Source organism: Malaclemys terrapin, chromosome 4 (assembly GCF_027887155.1).
Source record: "Malaclemys terrapin pileata isolate rMalTer1 chromosome 4, rMalTer1.hap1, whole genome shotgun sequence".
NCBI classification, from domain to species: Eukaryota; Metazoa; Chordata; order Testudines; family Emydidae; genus Malaclemys; species Malaclemys terrapin.
The window spans coordinates 7274101-7297789 of NC_071508.1; the positions used below are offsets into that span (position 1 = coordinate 7274101).

Below are 23689 nucleotides of genomic sequence, written 5' to 3' on the forward strand. Positions count from 1 at the left end.
TTATAGTCTTGGCCTTCACAACATCCTTTGGCAAAGAGTTCCACAGGTTGACTGTGCGTTGTGTGGAAAAATACTTCCTTTTGTTTGTTTTAAACCTGCTGCCTATTAATTTCATTTGGTGACCCCTAGTTCTTGTGTTATGAGTAAACAACACTTCCTTATTTACTTTCTCCACACCAGTCATGATTTTATAGACCTCTATCATATCCTCCCCCGTCGTCTCTTTTCCAAGCTGAAAAGTCCCAGTCTTATTAATCTCTCCTCATATGGCAGCCGTTCCATACCCCTGATCATTTTTGTTGCTCTTTTCCGAACCTTTTCCAATTCTAATATATCTTTTTTGAGATGGAGCGACCACATCTGCACGCAGTATTCAAGATATGGGCATACCATGGATTTATATAGAGGCAATATGATATATTCTGTCTTATTATCTAGGCCTTTCCTAATGATTCCCAACATTTTGTTCTTTTTTTGACCACTGCTGCACACTGGATGTTTTCAGAGCACTATCTACAATGACTTCCAAGATCTCATATGGGAAGGCAAATTGGATTTAGACAGGGCAGTAATATACAGGGCAGGGTGTAATTTGGATTTACACAGAGAAGGAGTGACACAGAGCAGGGCATAATTTAGATTTACAGAGATGGGGGGCAATATTCAGAGCAAGGAATAATTTAGATTTTATACATAGTTCCCTTGGGGGGTAATTTTTCAGTTATTTTTTAAATGCCACCAAACAGCAGCACAAAACTAACGTGCCTGCCAGTTAGTTTATGGCCCCATTTGATGGCATCCATAGTGCATGCTGGAAAATGCTTGTGTGTGTGATTGATCCATGCTGCACTCTACCCAAAGTGCAGCATAAGACAGAAGCAGCCTGTAAACAAAGTTGGGATGCTAGATTTTCAATCACAGTGGGACATAAGAGTCAGTGCATCTCAGCTCAGATGTTAATCTTTCACAAAATATACACTTTATTATACAAAAATATCCCACAGGCAATAGCAAAAACTACCTCAGTCATCTGAGATCCAAGCTGTCCTTGGTCAAGTAACTTTAAAAAAATCCCCCCCTCCCACTAACCCAGGTTTACCCAGGAAGGGGTCAGTAGCCTGAGTTTATTAGAATGGGGTGAATTGTAGGTTCCTTTTTGGGGCTGTAATGGTAATCTATATTGGGGTACAGAAATTTGAAAGTGGATGCAACTGACATTTACTCAGGTGGATGAGTGGTAACTTTTCTGATCTATGGGCATATAATACAGGGCAACTATCTGTGAAGTCTATTTTAGGTACTTATCTGGCCCGCCCCATCACCATAGTACACCTCACAATACCCCTGTGAAATAGGGAAGTGCTATTACCCCCATTTTACAGATGAGGTAAGTAACTCACCCACAGAGTCTGTGATGGAGCTGGGAACTGAACTTGGGTCTCCAAATCCTAAAATAACACCCTTTCTTTTCATGCACAGGGTAGGGGGATTCCAAGAGAGAGAAAACAGGTTTCATGCAGGGGAGGCACTGTAATCCAATGGAGGGAAGAATTTAATTCAGGGAAATGAGGATTCTAAAATCAGAAAACAGGACTTGCACAAGTGAACATTGTTTCAGAGTGGTAGCCGTGTTAGTCTGTATCAGCAAAAACAGCAAGGAGTCCTTGTGGCACTTTAGAGACTAGCAAATAATCCGAGAAGGGGTGATACATCAAGGAACATGGCATACAATCCAGGGATGGAGGCAACAGGAGTGGAAATATAGATGGGGTGGGAACATAACTGCATGTGCTGGCTAGAGAATAGGGATATAAAGCCAGGGAAATTAATTAATTAGGGATCACAAGTGGGGTTATAGTGGCAAAGGCAAACTCAAAAGATAGTAAGGGTCCACACCAGAATAAAGGGGGAAGGGAGGGTTGCACATGGGTGACGGAATTCAATACAAGGAAGGAGGGCTGCAGGGTGGAGAGAATCAGCAGGAGTGTCATACTGAATAGGGGGTCACACACAGGATACGATGAGTGGGGAAAGGTCACATATGGGGAAAAGTGTCTCTGTGGGGGAAGGGAGTCACACATGAGGGGAGGGAACCAGGGGTCTCCGGATCACACACAAAGAAAGGGTTTCTGTGGGAGACTAGATCTCTGGGGGGGTAGGGGTGCTGAGAGGAATCTCTGTGATGGAGGAATCTATGAAGGCGGGTATACTGAAAGGGGAGGGATCGTAGGGGCAAGGGTCTGTGGGGTCTCTCTTTGGGGGGAGGGGCAGCATGGAGAAGGGCTCTATGGGAGCGGGGATGTCTCCCTATTTGGGGATGGGTCTGTAGGTGCAGAAGAGGTCTCTCTCTGTGTAGGGAGGGGCAGGGTGAGGGTACCAGGGAAGAGGCATCTGTGAATACTGGGGTTGTCTGTAGGGGGAGAAGCACTGTGGTGGATGGGGTGCTGAAGGCAGAGGAATCTATGGGTGCTGTGGAGTGTCTCCATAGGGGAAGGATCAGTATGCAGGAAGGGTCTGTGGGTGCTTCTGTGTAGGTGGAGGGGCAGGGGGGAGAAGCAGTGTGGAGGCAGGGGTCTCTGGGGGAGGAGGAACAGTGTGAGGTGGGATATGTCTCTGTGGGGAGAGGAACAGGCTAGGGGCAGGGGTGCTGAGAGAGTGTCTGTATGGGGAGGGGCAGTGCGGGGGTTGAGGGATCTGAGGGGGAGAAGTAATGTGGGACACAGGCACTGGAGGAGGAAGGGGTCTGTGGAGATGGGAGCGCTGAAGGAAGAGGGGCAGTGAGGGGGTTGAGGGATCTCAGGGGGAGGGGCAGGGGGAAGGAGTAGCGTGGGACACGGGCACTGGAGGAGGAAAGGGTCTGTGGAGGTGGGCGCTGAAGGAAGAGAGGCAGTGGGGGGGCTGAGGGATCTGAGGGGGGAGGAGGAAGGGGTCTGTGGAGGTGGGGCGCTGAAGGAAGATGGGCAGTGGGGGGGCTGAGGGAGCTGAGGGGGGAGGAGGAAGGGGTCTGTGGAGGTGGGGCGCTGAAGGAAGAGGGGCAGTGGGGGGCTGAGGGGGGGTCTGTGAAGGTGGGCACTGAAGGAAGAGGGGAAGTGGGGGGCTGAGGGATCTGAGGGGGGAGGTGGGGGGGTCTGTGGTGGTGGGGGTCTGAAGGAAGAGGGGCAGTGGGGAGAGGCGGGGGGATCTGTGGATGTGGGGGGCTGAAGGAAGAGGGGCAGTGGGGGGCTGAGGGATCTGAGAGGGGAGGCGGGGGGCTCTGTGGAGGTGGGCGCTGAAGGAAGAGGGGCAGTGGGGGGCTGAGGGAGGGTCTGTGGAGGTGGCGCTGAAAGGAGAGGGGCAGTGGGGGGCTGAGGGAGGGTCTGTGGAGGTGGGGCGCTGAAGGAAGAGGGGCAGTGGGGGGCTGAGGGGGGAGGCGGGGGGTCTGTGGAGGTGGCGCTGAAGGAAGAGGGGCAGTGGGGGGCTGAGGGATCTGAGGGGGGAGGCGGGAGGGTCTGTGGAGGTGGCGCTGAAGGAAGAGGGGCAGTGCGGGGCTGAGGGATCTGAGGGGGGAGGCGGGAGGGTCTGTGGAGGTGGGGCGCTGAAGGAAGAGGGGCAGTGCGGGGCTGAGGGGGGGTCTCTGGAGGTGGGCGCTGAAGGAAGAGGGGCAGTGGGGGGGGTCTGTGGAGGTGGGCGCTGAAGGAAGAGGGGCAGTGGGGGGCTGAGGGGGGAGGCGGGAGGTGGCGCTGAAGGAAGAGGGGCAGTGGGGGACTGAGGGGGGGTCTGTGGAGGTGGCACTGAAGGAAGAGGGGCAGTGGGGGGCTGAGGGGGGAGGCGGGAGGGGTCTGTGGAGGTGGCACTGAAGGAAGAGGGGCAGTGGGGGGCTGAGGGGGGAGGCGGGAGGGGTCTGTGGAGGTGGGCGCTGAAGGAAGAGGGGCAGTGGGGGGCTGAGGGGGGAGGCGGGAGGGGTCTGTGGAGGTGGGCGCTGAAGGAAGAGGGGCAGTGGGGGGCTGAGGGGGGAGGCGGGAGGGGTCTGTGGAGGTGGGCGCTGAAGGAAGAGGGGCAGCGCGGGGGGCTGGATACTGTGCACGCTGTGGGGCAGGGCCGGTGAGGGGCGCTGGGGGCGCTGAGGGGGAGAGATGCGGGGGGGGGGGGGAGGCTGTGCGCGAGCGCAGGGGGGAGAGATGCGGGGGGGGGGGAGGCTGTGCGCGAGCGCAGGGGGGAGAGATGCGGGGGGGGGGAGGCTGTGCGCGAGCGCAGGGGGGAGAGATGCGGGGGGGGGGGAGGCTGTGCGCGAGCGCAGGGGGGAGAGATGCGGGGGGGGGGGGAGGCTGTGCGCGAGCGCAGGGGGGAGAGATGCGGGGGGGGGGGGGAGGCTGTGCGCGAGCGCAGGGGGGAGAGATGCGGGGGGGGGGGGAGGCTGTGCGCGAGCGCAGGGGGGAGGGGGCGTCTCTCTCTCTCTGGACCCGAGTGTCCGATGCCGGGGGCGGCTAGGCCCGGAGCGAGGCCCGGGCTCCCCCAGGCGCTTTTCCCCGGCTCCCCGCGCTGGGTGAGGGCCCCGGCTCCCCGCCCTGCCCCTGGAGATGGGCCCGGCCCGGCCCGCACTCACCCGCACCGCACAGTCGCTCCCTCCGCCTGCGCCCGGCCCGGCTCCCTGGGTGAGAGGCGCGTCCAGGCAGCAGGGAGGAAGCGCGCGCTCCCGAGCCCATTCGGGCTCGCGCTTCGCTCGCCGGTTGGTCCCAAGGCGCGCGCTCCGCCTTCTCCTCCCCCCCACAAGCGGCCGTCGCCGGGTCGCGCGCCCGTCCGAATACTGCCAGAAGCTGATTGGCGGGAGCGAGAGAAGGAAGAGCCGTTGCACATGCCCGGCGACGTAGACAACCACATCATCGCTCTGCGCGTGCGCCACAGCCTCTCGCAATCGAGGGGGAGGGGGTAGAGGAGCGGACCATTGAGCGATGGGATGTTCGGCGCGTGCTCAGGACCTACTCGGTTGCAGAGGCCACATTCGTACCCGGCCACGCTGATTGACAAACTCCCTGTCCAATCAGTGCTCATCCCCGCCTAGCATGATAAAACGTGCACTGCCAGTGGCTGAGCCGGGAGATCGCCTTAAAGAACTCGCCCCTCTGGTTAAACTAATTATTGGGGGAGGGGCTTTATTTAAAGCAATTTGAAAAACAGCAGAGGGGATTGATCCCCCCAACCCAGTGAAACCATGGGATAGCTCATCCCAGTGTCTAGGGGGTGTGACCCCCCCCACCCAGTGAAACCATGGGATAGCCCATCCCAGTGTCTAGGGGGTGTGACCCCCCCCACCCAGTGAAACCATGGGATAGCTCATCCCAGTGTCTAGGGGGTGTGACCCCCCCCACCCAGTGAAACCATGGGATAGCTCATCCCAGTGTCTAGGGGGTGTGACCCCCCCCCACCCAGTGAAACCATGGGATAGCCCATCCCAGTGTCTAGGGGGTGTGACCCCCAACCCAGTGAAACCATGGTACAGTTCACCCCCAGCCTGTGCAACACCCCCCATCCCACTGATTCTATGGTACCGCCCCACCACCATCCCATTGTCAGTGGGTGTGACCCCCCCCCCCATCCCAGTGACACCATGATAGAGCCCAGCATCTAAGTTATCTCCTTGCTCCCACCTTATACTCCAAGCAGGTTGCCGAACAGCTCAGGTGAGCTGTAACGAAAAATGAGGAGGAAGGAATAGCTCACTGTTCTCTGCAAACACCTGCATGTTGTTAAGAGACAATAGCATGACGAGACAAAACCAGAACACCCCAGAGAACAAAAGGACTACAGCAATTTAAAAAGGAACTCTCTCTCTCGAGAGAGAGGGGAAGTTGTTCCAGGCAATCAGACTCTGTTTGCCAGAAGCTGCAAATGGGTGACAGGGGATGGATCACTTGGTGATTACCTGTTCTGTTCATTCCCCTTGGGGCACCTGGCACTGGCCACTGTTGGAAGACAGGCTATCGGGCTAGATGGACCTTTGGTCTGCCCCAGCATGGCGTTCTTACGAAGACTAATATGCAGGGCCCTTGCTGGGGCATATGAAGTTAGATGAGGTAATGATCAGGGGGTGGGAAACTGTTAGGTAAGACAGACATGCATATAGCAGAGACAGTCCCTGCACTAAAGCAGTCACAGTTTAAATGGACAAGAGACAAAGGGAGGATCATTATTCTCTTTTTACAGAGGGTAACTGAGGCCCAGAGATGCTAAATGACTTGCCTGAGGTCACACAGGTGACCTGCAGCAGAGCCAGGAATTGAACCAGATGTCCTGAGTCATAGCACAGGTAAGGCCAACCTCCCGCTCTAATGCTGGTGTTCTGCCACCTGAGCTGGGTGAACTCCAACCATCAAGCAAGGGGCAGGAACAAGAAAAACACCTGATTGACTGATGTTCCACCCCAGAGGCTTATGGGACACAAAATGCACCTCTTAGCCTTGGTTTGTCTTCACAGCATTATGCATATCCCAGCCACAGGGTCCTCTTGTAACAGTTGCATGGCATGTCCTGTTTTATTCCCCACCCCCCGCTAGCCCCCAAGTCCAAAGCACTTCCAGAAAGTTAAAGGGACTGGTAATCACAGGAGGGGAGATGCAGAATTTGCACCTCTGAGGCAGTAGTTCTGATGCAATCCCAGAACACAAGGTTTTCACACCTTTGACAACTGGGATGTGCATCTGCTTAAGCAACTGGTCCTGACCTGTGACTTGTGAAGAAAGTTTTGATCCTTAAAACAAGTGAAAGCTTGAGTGTGTGTGCATGCCATTAACTCAGATCACAGTGTGCTAATTAAACTGGGAAATTCAGGTCTGTCCTTTCCCTACTAATTCACCCTCTTTGATAACTGAATCATATAATCAGTGGAGCATTATTGCTTTGATACAGGAAGTCACTATATGGGTTTAATCAACAATGCCACCTCTTCGCTAGAGAGGTCAGGACAACCCAAATTCCTCAACCCAAAATTCACAAACTTTTCCTCCTGTGTTCTTAAAATCCCACAATCCTTTCCTCTGTCTCTCTCCTGCTATGCAGTCTCCAGCATTACATTCTTCCCCTGCCTTCTCCATTTGCAAACCTGTTTCTCCCCTCTCTTACCCTGAAGTGCCACCAACTAGCAGCAGTTCCTTGCCATGGTTTTCCCTTCCAGTGGCAAATTCCTGGCTTCATACCCAGTAAAAACCACTGTCCACTTTTACTGCAGTAGCAGCCAGTCATAGATGAGGGCCAAGGTGCTAGGTGCGGTATAAACACAGAACAAGTCTACCACTCTAAATACAAGATGAGACAACAGCTGAGTACAACTGACAGGAAGGTGGGGAAACAAGGAAATGGTCACAAAGAGCAGTCACGGGATGCCAGCCACGGGTGCTGTATGCATTACAGCACAGGTGAGCTTTAAGGAGGGAGTTGAAGGAGAAATGCTCAAGATGTTTATAGGGAGCTCATTCGTTGGTTAAGGGGAAGTGTGAAGTTATTTGTTGGAATATTGGAGAAATTGGGGATCCAAGCTGGCAACAATGTGGAGCAGACATCTCCATAGCACAGGAGAGGTGAAGGGCCTAGAAAATGAAATTGTTGGTTCTTCTTAGCCTGGCTCCTAGGATGATCCACTGTACTGAAGTGCCCCAGCCTACTTCGTATGGCCCTGGTTCCAATCTGTCTAGTTTCTCTGTGGGCATCACATTGAAATTCCCCTTTCTAAGCCCCAGCAGTGCCTCCTGTGTGCGTGCCCTACAGATCCCTCTCACACTGCAGGAGGTTACACAAAATTCATCCACTGTCACCAGAGACCAGTAAAATACCAGGAAATTTATTAAAATTACAAAAATATAAAACAATATTGATCCTCTTCTACAAGAGGAGGCCCACGAAGCATTGGCTGTGTAAAAGGGACAATGGGTCCAGATTTCAGGGACTGAAATCTAAGGAGGAGAAGGGATCATAGAGAAGGATGTAGACAGTGAACCATCTACAGTTACATTTAATCCCACATTCCCTCCCTGCTTCTGTCTACAAATTAATCTCACCTGACTCACTTTGGTTTCTCCCAATGGTTTGATCTGGACAGCAGCCTCTACCCCTTCCCACACTGGTTTCAAATGATTCAGTCTGTGTGGCAGTCTCCACCCCCTTCAATTGGTAAAAGTTCTGTCCACCACGGAGACACTATAGGCCTGGTGGACTCCACCTCTTCTGCTCCAGTGCAGCCCCTACTTAAGGTCCATGAAGCGAATGTCCATGATCAGCAGAAAGTTCTTGGGCAGTGGGCGAGGTGCCGGTGACAGCACTGTGAAGACCTGGCGATCTACGTCCACCCCAGTGACGACGATGAAGCCAGCCACGCTAGTCTCAGAGATGTTCTCCTCACTGCCATCAGCAGTGCTGACGCTCAGCAGGTGGTGCACCATGTCACGGCCTGGCGTCACTGGCACAAGCTTGAGCTGGTTATCCTCCTGCGACATGCCCAGGGGCAAGCATGAGTCAGGGATGGTGGGAGCCCCCACCTTGTAGATCTTGACATCGGAGAATTTGACATCGAAGGCGTGGGGGTAGAAGCAGCCACGGAAGCCGTAAAAGTACTCACGGATGCGGTCATCCCGGCACTCCCTCCGGAAGTCCTTGGAGCGCTCTACCACCCCACCCGATTTGGGGAGCAGCACTGTGCGCACAAAATGGGGCAGGTCCCGCTTCAGCTCATTGTATAGGCGCTCCTGGTCCAGCACTACCACCACATCCACCTCAAAGGCTGAGGCAGCATGCACCAGGGCGTGGTACCCGGAACCCTTCACCCAGCCGCACGTGTTGATGACGCAGCCACTAACTGAAGCCCGGCGGTTCACTTCGCAGCGCTGGTTAAAGACGTCAGCCAAGCGAGATGTGATCTGCAGAGAGGAAGCAGCATGGCTAATTGGAACCCAAGGAAGATGCCCGGTGACTGTACTATCTGAAGTGGCTCCACCCATGGTCTTTCCCTTTCTCAAAGTGGGGCTTATATCCTTTGCAGGCTGCCACTAGATGGTGGCCTGATCACATATAAATTGCCCTTGAGCAGCCCTAACACTGACATTTTACTCAGTGGAGGAGAAATGGAAATGCAAATCTTTCTGTCCAAGCATCTCGCTTTAGATACCTTGGCATGGCAAATTAACCATGGCAGAGCACAGCTTCATAAGAGAGATACACTCCATCAGAAACTGTGTCTTGTCCTTTACCCATGAGGCAGGGGATACAAATAACTATATTTTGTTTCATTACTTGGACAACTATTAAGCACCAGTGCATTTATTTGCTTCTAGAAGGTTAATCAGATTGGACATTTAACACCCTACCTATTGAATGGTCATTAAAGTAAATGATCATTTCTTCTGGACCTCTACATTTGAGGTCACAGAGGCGAGATTTGCTTATTGTCGTACTAGAGACAGTCAGAAGGTATGTTACTATACAGAGATTCAGAAAAACAATGTAGGTTTGTGTCTACAATGAAATATAGCAAGTGACAGTTATTGCTGCTTTAGAGAGACAATATCAGCATTACCCCTAATGAACAGGAATGTGTGAAATGCTAAACTCTGCTCTTTTAACACAGAAGTTGCCAAATAATCAAATAATCAAATAAACAGAATATCCTTTTTATTAACTTTTTTTTTTTCATCTTAAGTCTTTTCAAGCTATATTTTTTAATAAAGGTTTATCTCAATCAAGATAATAAACTACCTGCAAGGACGTGTAATTAAGAAGATTCTCTGTCTCAGTATGTTAATAAATGTCAGTGTTCATCTCAAACCATGCAAATGTTTGATTGTTGTCCCTATTCTGCAGATAAGGAAGTGACTTAAGAACGGCCTTACTGGGTCAGACCAATGGTCCATCTAGCCCAGTATCCTGTCTTCTAATAGTGGCCAGTGCCACATGCTTCAGAAGGAATGAAAAGAACAGGGCAATTATCAAGCAATCCATCTCATTGTCCAGTCCCAGATTCTGGCAATCAGAGGCTTAGGGACACCCTGGACATTGGATTGTGGCCCTGAACATCTTGGCTAATAGCCACTGATGGACCTAACCTCCATGAACTTATCTAATTATTTTTTGAACCCAGGTATATTTTTGGCTTTCACAGTGTCCTCTGTCAAAGAGTTCCACAGGTTAACTGTGCACTGTGTGAAGACGTACTTCCTTATTTTGTTTTAAGCCTGCTGTTTATCAATTTCATTTGGTGACCCTGGGTTCTTGTGTTATGTGAAAGTGTATTAACTTGCCAAGGTCACACAGGAAGTCAGTGGCAGAGTTGGTCCGAGAGCCGTGACTTCCAGTCCATGATGCAAGCCTGTTTCCTTCCAAGGTAGCACAAAACAGATTAAAGAGCACTGATGATAAGAGAAGATAAAGAGGAAGCAACAAGTCAAAAGCCCTCCTTCTCATTTCATCCAGACTAGATGATGAAAATACAGCTGAGCAGGGCCAGAGGCGATCGTGGGGTGGGGAGACAAGGGAATGTCACCCCTTTACTCCCAGTAATTCCTTTTTCTTTGGATCGGTCCCCCAACTATCTATTCATGTGAGTTGAGTCTCAGCATGGGGCAGTCTCTGCCTTTCCCCACCGTCAAGTGTGCATATGTGAATTCACCTTGCTGGATTGGTCTAGCCCAGGGAGGATGGAGATGCCTGAACCATCCCCTGGTGTGAGGGGGGTGTGCACATTGGCATTCTCTTTCCAAAATACTCTGGATTGTGAAGGAGGTGCCCGCCTACCCTTTTCTCCAGTAGGACCAGAGTACATGTACATATCAGCATCCCATCTCCAAAGGGCAATGTTTCATGTACAGCCTGCTTTACTCCTCCCTCACTCAGAACCAGATGCTTTGGACATTAAAGGTTGCTATGTCTCCAGAAACAACTGTGTGTGTGTGTGTGGGAAAGAGCCCTGGCTGCCTTGAATTTCACCCCCCAGATCTGCCACTGCTCACCTTGTTATAGAGTTTGATGTTGGTGCCTGGAGTGGTGGAGCCAAAGTGATAGACCAAGGGGGCCTGGACAGAGAAACCCTCTTCTACATCAGCAGGCCGCTCGATATACAGTGCCCCCATGGTGCCAGGGATGGAGACCGAGCCTTGGCCCACGTCCAGCTCCACGAAGGTGGGTCGGCGCCCCAGCCGCACAGCGTAGTTCAGCAGCAGCCGGCACACTGTCGACTTACCCACATCCGTAGGCCCCACCACCATGACCCGGGGCCCCCGCTCATCCTCGCGCTCTGCCTGCCGCCGCATCTGCTCCAGGGCTGTGTGGGTGTTGAGGTAGAGCAGCATGGGTGTGTCCTTCGATATGTAAGCCACTTCAGTGCGGCCGCTCAGCTGCACTGTGCAGCCATGCCACGTGAACACGGCCACCTTGGCACCAGCATCGAAAGTGAACTTCTTGTTACGGGTCAGCTCGGTGCCGAAAATCTCCGCCATGCCTGCCAGCAGCTCCAGCTGGACAGTCTGCGAGGCCTCCACCTCAAAGCGAAGCTCCGTCTCCCGCTCCAGCTCAAACTTTGCCACCTGCTTCTTCTCATCCCCGGCCTCCTCTGCCATCTCTATCCCGTATAGGCCTGAAACAGACACAAGGAATGAGGTCACATCACAGGGAGTATAATGCTCTCCCATCACCCCCCCGAATTCCACTCTACTCAATCCCACTCTCCGGTCCCCTATCTGCAGCGGGTAGAGGGCTCCGTTCCCTGCGATGCTCTCCATTGTCACACAGACCCCGGCATTATGATATACGGATGAGAGGAGGGTTCCCACTCCCCACACGGCGATGCAATTGGTTATTCCGGAACTCCGCTAATTAAACCCTATTCCTCACCCCGCCCAAAGAGCATCACACACCAAAGAGCACCAAGGCTCTCGAGCCACGGAAACGGCTGGACCAGAGAAGGGAGGTCACTGCTTCACCCCCTAGACACTGCCCCAGGCAAGACAGCGTCGGTCACGGCAGCTTCATGTGGGAAAACAAACCAGTGGGTGGGTGAATGGGAGTCACTGCAGCGTCACTCATACCCATGGCAGCGTCGTCCCCCCCCTGGCAGCACTGCCCCCCCGTGGCCTGGCTCCTCACCCCCCCCACCCACCCACCCACCCAGGGCTCACCTTCCAGCAGTGGCGGGCCGCGAGCCAGGCTGTTTACACGGACCGGCCGCAGCTCTCAGGAGCCGGAGTTCGCGGCTCCCGGCCAATGGGCGCAGCGGGAGGCGGCGGCCAGCACGTCCCTGCAACCCGCGCTGCTTCCCGCAGCTCCCATTGGCTGGGACCGGGGCCCCTGGGCGGGCCGCGTGTTGCCCACCACGGCCTTAAAGGCAGCAAAGGGCACGAGAGGGTGTCGCCATGACAACAGCCGGCGCCAGGGAGCGGGCCGAACCCAGCCGGGCCCCAGAACAGTCACTCACCCGCCGCTGCCTGGCGATAAACCAACCAACCAGGAGACCCAAGACCACGCGCACATCCGGGGCCGGAAGTGCGGGGAGGCATAGTGCCTGACGGGAGAAATGGCCGGCCCCGGAAGTGCAGCAAGAGGGGCGCGTTGCCTGTTGGGGGATGTAGTTCTCCTGTAGGCCGAACCCGGAACTAGAGGGTTGGCATGGCGGATGAGCGCAGGGCCTGCCGGGAGATGTAGTTCCCAGATATAGGCCAAAGTATGCTGCGGAGAATGGACCTGTTCTGGGGTGGGGGTCCGGCTGCAGCCCAGTCCGTGGCAGGGCCACACGGCTGCCCAGCTGTGCAAGAGTGACATTGTATGCAAATCATGTACGGGTTGAATTGCATATATGCAAATAACGCGCACATGGATGTAAAAACTTCAGCCCGTGGTCGACACCTCCTGGCCTGAGCAATAATGGGGCCGGGACATGGAGCCACACAAAACTTAGCAGCAGCGAGGCTGGGGCGGTGTTGTATGAGGGTGTGTATGGGGAGAGGGTTGCTGGTGGGTGGCTCAGTGGGTTCTGAGTGCATCTAAGTCAGTGGGTGCTGGTGGGTGGATGAGGTATTTGGGTGCAGCCTAAGTTGGGGGGGTGCTGAAAGATCTGGGAGTGCTGAGGCAGATGGGGAGGGGGGCAGGGGATCTCTCTCAGGGTCTGGGCTCTGGCTTGGGCCTTTCTGGCCAGGATCTGGTTGGGGTGTCTCTTTTGGAGGCTAGGCTTTGTGGAGGACAGAGGGTCTCTGTGGGGCAGGGTTCTGGCTTGGGCAGCTTGGGGGTAGTGCTGAGTCTCCCCCCACCTCTCTTCTCTCCCTGCTACCTGGGCCAGCAGCCTCAAGCCTTTTGCCACGGGAGCCTCTCAGAAGGTGCATGCCATTCAGGGTGGGCTGGCAGGGGGGCTGCCTGATGCTGGAGTGTCACACAAGATGCCGGATACCTGGTGATCATGAGCCAGTGTTGCTATTTGGTAGCGATTGGGAAGGCCACCACTTGGAGTGTCATAGATCGGGGCGCCAGTGACTTGTGATTGGTCACAGATTCAGTCAGTGTTTGGGGGGAACAAAAACTGAGTCAGTGTTTGGGGATGTTGCAGATTCAGTGTTGGAGCTGTTACAGAACAGGGGCTGCCAGTGTTTGGGGGAGTGGCATGCCATGTGGGTGCCAGTGTTTGGGGCAGTGAGATAAGGGGGTGCCAATGTTTGGGGCAGTGAGATAAGGGGGTGCCAATGTTTGGGGGAGTGGCATGCCATGTGGGTGCCAGTGTCTGGGGCAGTGAGATCAGGGGTGCCAGTGTTTGGGGGAGTGAGATTGGGGATGCTAATGTTTGGGGGAGCAGCATGCCGTGTGGTGCCAATGTTTGGGGCAGTCAGATCAGGGGGTGCCAATGTTTGGGGCAGTCAGATGGGGGTGCCAGTGTTTGTGGGAGCGGAATGCCGTGTGGGTGCTAGGTTTTGGGGCAGTCAGATCAGGGGGACAGGGCTGGGGCTGTCACAGATTTGGGGCTCTTAGTGTGCTGGGTATCTCCAGCCAGGTAGGTCGCAGTTGCTCTGCAGCGGGGAGCCCCGGCCTGGGTTCTGGGGGGCGCACGCAGATCTGCAGCTCGTGATCCCGAGCTGTCTCTCGCTCCCCACTCCCTGCGTCAGAGGCGCAATACATGATTTATTACCTGTGCGCCGCCCGCGCATCCCGGGGTACTGCTGGCCCTGAGCCTCCCCCCGCCGCTCCTCCCCTGCCCCATGTTCACCCCCCTCCAATCACTGCGCCCCCCACCCCCGCAGCCCAGCCCCAGTGGCCCCGGTCACCTCCCTCCCCGCGCCTCCCAGCCCCTTTCTGACGTAGCGGGAGGTGGGGGGGGGGATGACTCAATGTTATGATGCGGTGCCACAACACACAGCCACATTCGGCTCCAGCCCGAGCCCCAGGGCCCCATTCGCCCCCCAGCCGCGGTCCCCCGGCCCCCTGAGCCGGCCCCCTGCGCCCCGCACAGCCCCAGGGCGATCCCCCTCCGCCGGAGGAGCGGCCGCGGGACGGACGGACGGGGCGCTTGGGACGAGATTTCAAGGTGAGGGGCGGCGGGGGGCTGAGCGCCAAGGGCTGCGCGGAGAAACTTTGTCCTCCCGCCGCAGCTGGCCCCGCAAACGGAGCCTGGGTCTCTCCTCTCCTCTGCATCATCCATCAATCCAGCCCGTGACGAGAGAGCCCAGCCCCCCCCCCCATCCCCTCCCACCCATCCCACTTGCAACTTTCCCACGTCAGATCCTCCTCCATTTCCCTTCTCTGCGGGGAGCTCATCCTTGGGAACCCCCCCTCCCCGGCCCCCAGATGTCACCTTCCACCTCACACCTCCCTCTGGTCCCTTATGTTATTCCCTGGGTGAGAAAGAGGGGACCGACCTTGTGGGGTTCTGGCACTGGGCTGCCCCAGTTTGTGAGCCCATTGTCCACTAGCGAGGAGGGAGCATGACACTCATGCAGCGAGTCGGCGGCTATCTCAGTCAGCTGGGTCAGGCTGGTGCCAAACTCAGGCAGGGTTTTTTTTTAAAAGGCAGTTCTGGGCAGTGACCACATGGGGCACTGTCTCTGGGCTGGGGGTTGGGAGCTGGAGAGACTTGGGGCTCAGTGGTGGGAATGGGTCTGTCCCAGCAGGGGGCGCTCTTGTCAGGGCAGTGACAGTAGCATGGGGAGAAGAGACCCAATGACAAGAACCATCCCTTTGTCCCAGCAGGGGGCGCTGTCCCCAACGCAGGGGCGTAGGTTGGCCAGCTGGAGAATTGGCTCACCAGGACTGTGCATTTCCTTTCTAGCTCTAGCGGGGGATGCTTTCTGGGTTGGGGGGCAGCGCACGGGGGAGAAGGGAGCTGGCACTGAGGGCTGGGGAGCCTTTCCCCTTCCCTATCAGAGGGCGCTCTTCCCAGTGTCCCAGGTGGAGGGAGCCAGAGTGGGCGCTGGCCATGGGGGCAGCCCCCCTGATTCATTGCCCTCCTCTCTCTCGTTCTCTGCAGGTGACTCCCCTTTCGGCCTGGTTCTCATCTGGGGGGGCCCTGGCTGTGCAGCCCCCCCAAACTCTTCCCACCCTGAAACACGGCTCTAGCCAACCTGCTTCGCTGCTTCACCTGCGACCGACTGTGTGGGGGGTGCACAGCGCCCGCCCCCCCGCCCCGCCAGGGTATCGCCCTCCAGCCTGTCATGCCCAGCTGTGAGCCAGGGCCGCCCGCCGCCTGCCTGCCCACCAAGACCTTCCGCAGCTACCTTCCGCATTGCCACCGCACCTACAGCTGTGTGCACTGCCAGGCTCACCTGGCCAAACACGATGAGCTCATCTCCAAGGTACAGCCGCTCCAGCCTGCCAGGGGCCTGCACCAGCCACCAGGCTTCCCCACGGCCACTGTGAGCTTCTGCAGGGCCGGGCCCTGCCGGTGCCCAGCTGAGGACCCCACCACTGTGAGCTTCCTCACAGCCATGCCTGGCCACTGCCAATCTTGCCCACGGCAATGCCCTATCGGTGCCCAGCCAGGCCCTGGGTGCTGTGAGCTTCCCCACGGCAGTGAATGAAGGTGGATGGTGGGGACCAGGGTTGTTTCAGGGGGAGGGGGGCAGGGTATAATTCCTGTCCTTTGTCTCTGCAGTCTTTCCAGGGGAGCCATGGCCGAGCCTACCTGTTCAATTCTGTGTGAGTGCCCCTCCGTGATCCATCACTCCATCAGTTACAATGGGGGAGAGTACGAGTGGGGGTGGGGGGGTGGGGAGTTTGCAGCCAGTCAGAAGGGAGCAGGCAGCAGCTAGAGCTATATTAGCAGTCGTTATCATTAAGAGGTGTATTATGGTAATGCCTTGGTCACCCAGCAGTGGAGCAGGACCCTGTTGTGCTAGGCGCTGTACAGACCCAGAACAGAGATGGTTCCTGCCCCAAAGAGCTGATCATTTAGGCCATCTCTGTTCTACTTGACCCAAAAGAGGGTGACTGTTGGCATCTGAACTCAGAAGTGGAGTCTCTAGAATGGGGTCTCGAGATGGTGAGTCCCGGGGTAGAATCACAGCAGTTGTCATGGTGATGTATAACCCTGCCCCAATGTGCCTCACTCTCTGGGCTCCACTAGAGCACGTCACACCCCATGTCTCAGCACCATTCTCCAGCAGACAATTGCCTGCTCAAGCTCTCTCCAAAACCTCTTGCGCTGGGGTCTTTCTCCCCAAAGATGTCTCATATGGGTTGGCTTGTCTCCAAGCCCAGGGTTCTCCCTGTCGGTCCTCTCCAGGGTGATCCCAGCAAGGGGCTGGGATTGTAATGGGGAGGGGATGAAAATCCACCACAGCCACATCACTGTCAACTCTGGCAGGGGGTCACAACCTCTACCACTCAGCCAATGGGCCATCCCGTTGCCAACAGCAATGGCTATTGACATAGAAGTATCTAGGAACTTTCTCCCTTGTCTGGTCCATGGCTTACGGGTGGCCATGGCCAATGCCCAGCTGTGACCAAGCAATCGTGAGTAGGAGTAGAGAGCCTTCTGTACCTCCGTATGTGGCTCTGGTGCAACCGCGGCTAGAATCCTGTGTCTACTACTGGTGCCCACACTTCAAGAAGGATGTTGATACATTGGAGAGGGGTCTGAGAAGAGCCACGAGAATGATTAAGGGATTGAAAACCTGCTTTATAGTGATAGACTCCAGGAGCTTAATCTATTTAGCTTAGTAAAGAGTAGGTTAAGGGGTGACTTGATCACAGTCTAGAAGTACCTACCTGGGCTCCAGAAATGTGAGAATAGAGGGCTCTTTGGGCTACCAGACAAAGGTATAACAATGTCCAATGGCTAGAAGTTGAAGCTAGACAAATTCAGCCTGGAAATAAGGTGCACATATTTAACAGTGAGGGTAATTAACCAATGGAACGACTTACCAAGGGTCCTGGTGGATTCTTCATCCCTGGCCATTTTAAAATCAGGATTGACTGTTTTTCTAAGAAATCTGCTCTATTATGTCGAACAGGAATTAATTCAGGGAAGTTCTCTGGTTTAGGTTGTACGGGAGGTCAGAGCAGATGCTCACAACAGTGCCTTCTGGCCTTGGAATCTATGAACGACATGGCAGAGAGAAGGCAGAGCTGGACAGATCATGCCCTAAGGATTTAGGGTTCCCGGGGCTGTGGTTTGGGTGCTGTCTGAGGCTGTGGGTGGCTCCTTGCTGCCTTGACTCAGTAGCGTAGCTGCGTGGTTCTCACTGCTATGAGTTTGTCTGCTTTGCATTAGAGACTGATCAGGCTGGGACTAGTTTTCTCTGTTCTGTGGGAACCACAGAAATGCCCTCTTTCCTGGCTGGTTCTCATGCAGCTTTGCTTAATGATGGGCAAGGAGCCTCTAGGGAATACAGCCACATCCTTGCTGGCCAGCAAAAGGCGCACGGGCCCATTTTTGAAAGGAGTTGTTAGTGCCACCCTTTGGAAGGGCATTACAGGGTCAGCAACCTCCCAGGTGCCCACTTGCTGGCCAGGTGCCCACTTGTGGCCAGGAAAGGCTCTGGAAGCACCATGCCTCACTTTCCTCTCTTCAGGGCTCCTCAATAAATGCCACACACAGGCTGCTCTCTGTTCAGCCACCCCTCCTTAGGGGCTGGATTTCTTAACATCAGTGTGCAAAACAAAACTCACAAAGTCCCAAAATATAGTACCCTCTGTTCCCTGCTCTTAGCAGGCCACTCCCAGGCCTTTCTCACTCTACTCCTGGGGGAATTCTGCAACACTGGGCACACACAGAATTTTTTTCCCCACAGGAAATACATTCTGCCCCAGAAGTGCTGCAGTTCTGCCTTTTCCCCACCAGAGGCTGCTGTGGCGCCAGAACAGCTGGCTGTGTTCATGCTGCTGATTGTTCTGGCACCACAGTGGCCTCTGGTGGGCTAAAGGCAGAACTGCAGCACTTCTTAGGCAGAAATGTATTTTCTGCAGGGAAAAAAAGTCTGCGGGATACATGAATTCTACACGTTTGTAGTGGTGCAGAATTCCCCCAGGAGAAGAGACTCCTAGTGATGCCATTAGATCTAGGACAGGGGTGGGCAAACTGTGGCCCGCGGGCTGCATCCAGCCCGTTGGACCTTTTAATCTGGCCCTCGCACTCCCGCCGGGGAGTGGGGTTGGGAGCTTTCCACGCTCTGGTGCTTCATCCAGGGAGCATGGTCAGGGGCTTGCCTTGCTCCACTCCGCGTGTGCAGCAGCTCCACATGGCTCCCAGAAGCAGGGGCAACTGGGGGCTCTGCACGCTGCCCCCGCCCCAAGCGACGGCTCTGCAGCTCCCGGGAACCACAGCCAATGGGAGCTGCAGGGGCAGTGCCTGCGGACAGGGCAGCATGCAGAGTGGTGTGGCCCCACTTCTGCGTGAGAGCCAGAGGGGGAAGGGCCGCTGTTTCCAGGAGCCTCTTCAGGTAAGCGCCGCCTAGATCCTGCACCCGTGAGTCCCCCCACCCCTGTGCCCCAACCCCTTGTCCCAGCACTGATTGCCATCCAAAGCCTTTGATCCTAGCCTGGAGCACCCTCCTGCACCCCAAACCCCTCATCCCCAGCCCTACCCCAGAGTCTGCACCCCCAGCCGAAGCCTCACCCTCCCAAGTGCCCCAATCCCCTGGCCCAGCTGAGAGCCCCCTCCTACCCTCCGAACCCATCCATCCCAGCCCAGAACACCCTCCTGCACCCCAAACCCCTCATCCCCAGCTCCACCCCAAAGTCTGCACCCCCCAGCCGGAGCCCTCATCCCCCCTGTGTGCCCCAATCCCCTGCCCCATCCAGCCCTCCATACAATTTCCATACTGAGATGTGGCCCTCAGGCCAAAAAGTTTGCCTACTCCTGATCTAGGAGCAGTTCTTACCATTGACCACATGGTGGCACTGTCTCACACGCTAGTGTGGGCTGATGGCTGGAGGGACCCTTGGGTGAGTTCGCTTCGTCCCAGACAGAGTTCCATGGGGCCCTGCTGGGAGCCTGCTCCTCCCCAGAGCTTGCCGCACCAAGGCCCAGCTAGTCCCCCCTTCCCACTCAGCCTCTACATGAAGCCACTGGGAATCTGCAGTGTCTCCAGTGCATGAATGAGACTCAGCTCTGCCCCACGTCCCTGAGCCAGGCTGGGCTTCTGGGCTTTGATCACAGAAGGGCCTGGGAGTTAAGCCTGAACAGTCTGGTCTTGTATGGGCTGTCTGTTTGCTAGGGCACCACGACACTCCCCCACAGCTTCTAGAGGCCCTGGCATCTGAATTCAACCCCCACTACCACAGCAATGTTCCCTCTAATTTTTTCCATCCATGTGTGAAATGAATTTTGTTACGTGCACCAATACCGAGTGTATATATATATATATATATATATAAAGGTTACCATAGGGATAATAACTCCAGCCAAGACAGATTAGACATTTTAGAACTCACTACTCAAAAATTAAATTTAAGCATAATAGAGAAATAAACATTATGAAATACATAAACCAGTCCAGAAACTAAAACAACAGCACTTTGAAAGAATAAAATTATAGAGAATATATGTGCATTGCAGGAAGTATCAAGAACAACAACAATACAAGTATGTGTTGGGAGGTGTGTGTGAGAGACACACAGTGTGGTGTATGAGCGAGACATAGTGTGGTACATATGTGTGTGGGAGTGTGGAGTGTGTGTGTGAGAGAGAGACAGTGTGGCGTGTGTGTGTGTGTGTGAGAGAGATGTGTTGCCCCTTTAAGTATGCTGCCTTTTAAGTAGCTCAACAGTCACCAGCCTGCTTGTTCAGACACAGCACAGCTGCCAGGAAGTTCAGCCCCATGTCCCACTCCTGAGCCCTGTCGTGTCCCCTCCCCCTGTTCTGTGGAGATGGGGTACATAGACGGGGGGAGGGAGACACTCTGACATCAGTATTCCCCCTCCCCTTCTCCTCTCTGCACAGCAGGCAGGAGGCTCCCAGGAGCAGCTGGCCAGGGGGTCCAACCCAAGGCAGAGGGCAGGAGCAGCACGGCAGTGGGGTGGCGGGCACCTGACGTGTGCGGCGCTTGATAGACTGCTGGGCGGCTGCGCAGCTGAGAGGGAACTTAGGGCTCTGGGGATTTGGGGGTGGAAGTCGGTATGTGACCCTGTCCCATGCTGCTCCTCTTTCTGGTGCCAGGGTTAACGTTGGCTGCGGGCCGGCTGAACAGCGCCTCCTGCTCACTGGGCTTCACTCTGTGGCCGACATTTTCTGTGAGAGCTGCAAGACCACCCTGGGGTGGAAATATGTGAGTACTGCCCCAGCCCTGCAGGAATCCCTCCAAGTCACAGCAGCCCCTGCTGGGGAAGCGGGACTGGGCAGTACAGACTGTGCCCCCTCCCTGGTGTCACAATGCCCCCAGCTGAGGAGGGCAGCGCAGGCTTCCCCCTCCCTGGGGTCACATTGCCCCCTGCTGCGGAGAACAGCATGCCCTAGAAAAGGGGGCTGGCTCAGACGCTCCTCTCTCTCTCCCCTCCCCCAGGAACAGGCCTTCGAGACCAGCCAGAAGTACAAGGAGGGGAAGTTCATCATTGAGATGTCACACATGGTGAAGGACAACGGCTGGGACTGAGGGGGGGGAGGGTTTTGCAGCCGCACCCCCAGCAGCATGGCCTCCCCCTCCCTGATCACGCTGCCACATTGCCCATCCCAGCACGAGAACTCCCCTGCACAACGATCGCCTTTCGGGAGCAGGGGATCCGGGGATCCGGGGCCCTCGCCCCACCCCCAGCACCAGGCATGGACTGTGAGGCCAGCCTCGGGGTGGGCATCCTGCTGGGCTCAGAGCCTGCAGGCACTGACCCTCTGCTAGCACTGTGGGGCACAGACACCTGGGAGCTTGACTCCCCCAATCAGGGGGAGTAGGAGTGTCTCCCCCATTAGCTAGAGCCTGCCCTGTGAGATGGGGAGCAAGGAGACAATTCCTTTGGTATGGCGCTGAGGGGAACTGGTGGGGTGAGGGAGCTGAGTGCACACTCACCCCCGCCCTTGGTGTGGGGTTGTGACGGGAGAGACCAAGAGGATCAAAGCTGGCCCCCTGGTGGGGGGCATTAGCATCAAAGAGCCTCCCTCCCACTCTTGGTGATGAGGATCAAAGCCAGCCCCCCTTGGCATGGGGCTCTGGGGTGGAGGGGGGGGGAATCAGAGTTGCCTCCCCCCCCCAGCATGGGCATGAGAACAGACTCAAAGCTGGCCCCCTCCCCATGTGGGGCTCGGGGTGGGAAGGCAATGGGATCAGGGAAGCCACCCCAGCCAGAGACTCCGGGTGGAGTTGGGGGAGAGAAGGTAGGAGCTGGCCCCTCTGGCCTGGGGCTAAAGGGTCACCACAGACCCCACTGGACTGGGGCTCAGGGTGGGGTGGGGGGCAGAGAGGGTCAGAGCCAGGCCCCCTGGCCCCGGAATGTGTGGGGGGAGGAGGAACAGAGTCCGGCTCCTGGCCTGGGGCTTGGAGTGAGGAGTTGGGGGGGTCAGAACTGGACCCCTGGCCTGGGGTGGGAAGGTTGGAGCTGGCCCCCTGGGCCTGGGGCTCAGAGTGGGGGATGAGAAGGTGGGAGCTTCCGCCCTCAGAGCTGGGCCTGGGACTCTGCTGTTCATGTCCCTGCTCCCGCATCCCTCCCTTGGGCCTTCTTCTGCACTCCTTCATGTCTGCTCTGGGCCACTTGGTTCTGTGGGTCGCCATGCCTTGGTGATCCCTGGGCACTGCCCATCCTTGCCCCCTCATCGCTGCCACGGGGCCCGGCCCAGGGGCTCCAACACTGTGGCACCAGCACCAGCGCACGCGGGTTTTGTATTATAAATAAAGTTGTTTTTCTAGAAGATGGAGAGAGTCTGTTATTGGGGGAGGGAGCTAGTCAAGGCCTGTCCACCCCGTCTGTCCTTCTGGGCTCTGACACCCAGCAGGGGCATAATTTAGTGGATGAGACTCATGCCTTGCCTGTCGGCCCTGGGCCTTTTGGGGGAGGGGCTGGCATGCGTGGAGGGTGCTGTGGTGTCTGAGTAGCATGGACCCCCACGGGCACTGGGTCTGAGAGAATCACAGGGGGAGATGGATCAGAGATGTCCCACTGGCGTCATAGCCCCCACCCAGAGCACAGCACCTCCCATTGACATCAGAGACCCCCCCAACCAACCTCAACACAGCACCTCCTTCTGGCATCACAGCCCTCACCCCTACCCAAGCACAGTACCCCCACCCCACCCCGGTGTCAGAGCAGACCTCGCCAGCATCAATAGCGTCCTGACCTCCCCTCCCCCCCACTGGCATCAGAGAACCCTCCAGCCCGAGCATAGTAGCACCCCACTGGTGTCAGAGCAGCCCTCCCCAGCATCAATGGCCCCTCAACCTCACTTCCCCCCACTGGCATCAGAGCCCCCCACAACCCAAGCACAGCCCACTCTGCTGACATCAGAACTCCCCGTCACACACGGGGGTCTAGGCAGTGCAATCTAGTGGGCAGAGCAGAATCAGAGGGCAGAAGTGGTGATCACGAGACAAGCCAGTGGTCAGAGCAAATCAAAGATGGCACAGTGCGGGCAGGAGTAAAATAAGGCAGCTTGGTCAGGAGGTCCACTATGGTCAGGATAACTGAGCGCCCTTGGAAGCACAGTAACTCAACAATAAAGTCCATTGAGAGGGTAGAGCAAGGACAAGGAGGTGTGGGGAGGGGCTGAGGGAAGCTCATGGGCTTGATTCGGCTCATAGTCTTCCTATGGGCACACAGGTTGCATGACCCAGCGTTGTTTTTAACGTCCGTTCATAAGATCAGCCATCAGAAGTACCTAGTGATCAGGGTCCAGATTTTAAATGGGCTGAAATGTCCAGCCATGGGCGAGTCATGGCACAACTCTAGCACCTGAAGCCAGGAGCTGCCCTCAGGCATGTAGAGACAATCCCCACCATAAAGCAGGTTGTGTTGTAGATGAAACTTTGAATCTGGGGATTCTGGCAGATTGCGGCCGCAAACAGGTTACTTGGAAGCAAGGGATGGCAAGTGGTCATCAAGTGAACGTGCGGCTCCCGCACACAAAAGTGGGAGGGTTTAATGACAGTGGTGAAAGTTTCCTGCTTCATTTCATGCTACTCATCCTTGTGTGACAAGGCATTGCCATCCCATTCTTAGTCCCCGGACAGTACGTAACAATGAAGTCAAATTGGAAGCGAAAAAGAGACCAGCAATTCTGACGGTTGAGTTGTTGCACTTCTCCAACTTCTTTTGATCGGCTCAGACTTGGCCAGAGCTG

The 23689-nt window shown here is 55.8% G+C and overlaps 3 protein-coding genes across 6 annotated transcripts in view; 1 reads left to right on the forward strand and 2 right to left on the reverse strand.

The window, feature by feature from the left end:
* The window catches only part of ZDHHC5 (zinc finger DHHC-type palmitoyltransferase 5), a 37420-nt gene extending 32641 nt beyond the window's left edge, over positions 1-4779 (reverse strand). The window contains exons 1-2 of one of the 3 annotated variants that reach the window (XM_054027045.1): positions 4583-4777; positions 1401-1528 (exon numbers count right to left, since the gene is read on the reverse strand). The gene's annotated coding sequence lies outside the window, so the exon portion shown is untranslated. Of the gene's footprint in view, positions 1-1400; positions 1529-4582 lie in introns of all 3 variants that reach the window. The other 2 variants (XM_054027046.1, XM_054027043.1) reach the window with 2 other exon arrangements.
* Positions 4780-7789: 3010 nt separating this feature from the next.
* CLP1 (cleavage factor polyribonucleotide kinase subunit 1) lies at positions 7790-12509 on the reverse strand. Of its 2 annotated transcripts, none has more exons than XM_054026370.1 (3): positions 12428-12509; positions 10968-11590; positions 7790-8882 (listed from the first exon to the last, which is right to left on the reverse strand). In XM_054026370.1, exons 1-3 carry the CDS (start codon positions 12507-12509, stop codon positions 8211-8213), a joined length of 1377 nt encoding a protein of 458 aa, XP_053882345.1. In that variant the 3' UTR covers positions 7790-8210. The 2 variants fall into 2 exon arrangements, with proteins under 2 accessions (XP_053882345.1, XP_053882346.1); XM_054026371.1 differs by lacking the exon at positions 12428-12509 and adding an exon at positions 12132-12418.
* A 1814-nt stretch (positions 12510-14323) lies between these two features.
* Positions 14324-22264, forward strand: YPEL4 (yippee like 4). The gene is made up of 5 exons (XM_054028531.1): positions 14324-14518; positions 15458-15782; positions 16082-16125; positions 20588-20696; positions 20931-22264. The coding sequence occupies exons 2-5, from the start codon at positions 15642-15644 to the stop codon at positions 21018-21020; spliced, it is 384 nt and encodes a 127-aa protein (XP_053884506.1). The 5' UTR covers positions 14324-14518; positions 15458-15641; the 3' UTR covers positions 21021-22264.
* Positions 22265-23689: the final 1425 nt, after the last annotated feature.

Bases quoted from the DNA above. Each gene is read 5' to 3' on its own strand.
- CLP1 (XM_054026370.1), bottom strand. From the start codon at position 12,509: ATGCCTCCCCGCACTTCCGGCCCCGGATGTGCGCGTGGTCTTGGGTCT. The intron at 11,591-12,427 runs GTGAGTGACTGT...TGTCTGTTTCAG, and splicing joins TTATCGCCAGGCAGCGGCGG to GCCTATACGGGATAGAGATG. The intron at 8,883-10,967 runs GTGAGCAGTGGC...TCCTCTCTGCAG, and splicing joins ACATCAAACTCTATAACAAG to ATCACATCTCGCTTGGCTGA.
- YPEL4 (XM_054028531.1), top strand. From the start codon at position 15,642: ATGCCCAGCTGTGAGCCAGGGCCGCCCGCCGCCTGCCTGCCCACCAAG. The intron at 16,126-20,587 runs GTGAGTGCCCCT...TTCTGGTGCCAG, and splicing joins GCCTACCTGTTCAATTCTGT to GGTTAACGTTGGCTGCGGGC. The intron at 20,697-20,930 runs GTGAGTACTGCC...CCCCTCCCCCAG, and splicing joins CCACCCTGGGGTGGAAATAT to GAACAGGCCTTCGAGACCAG.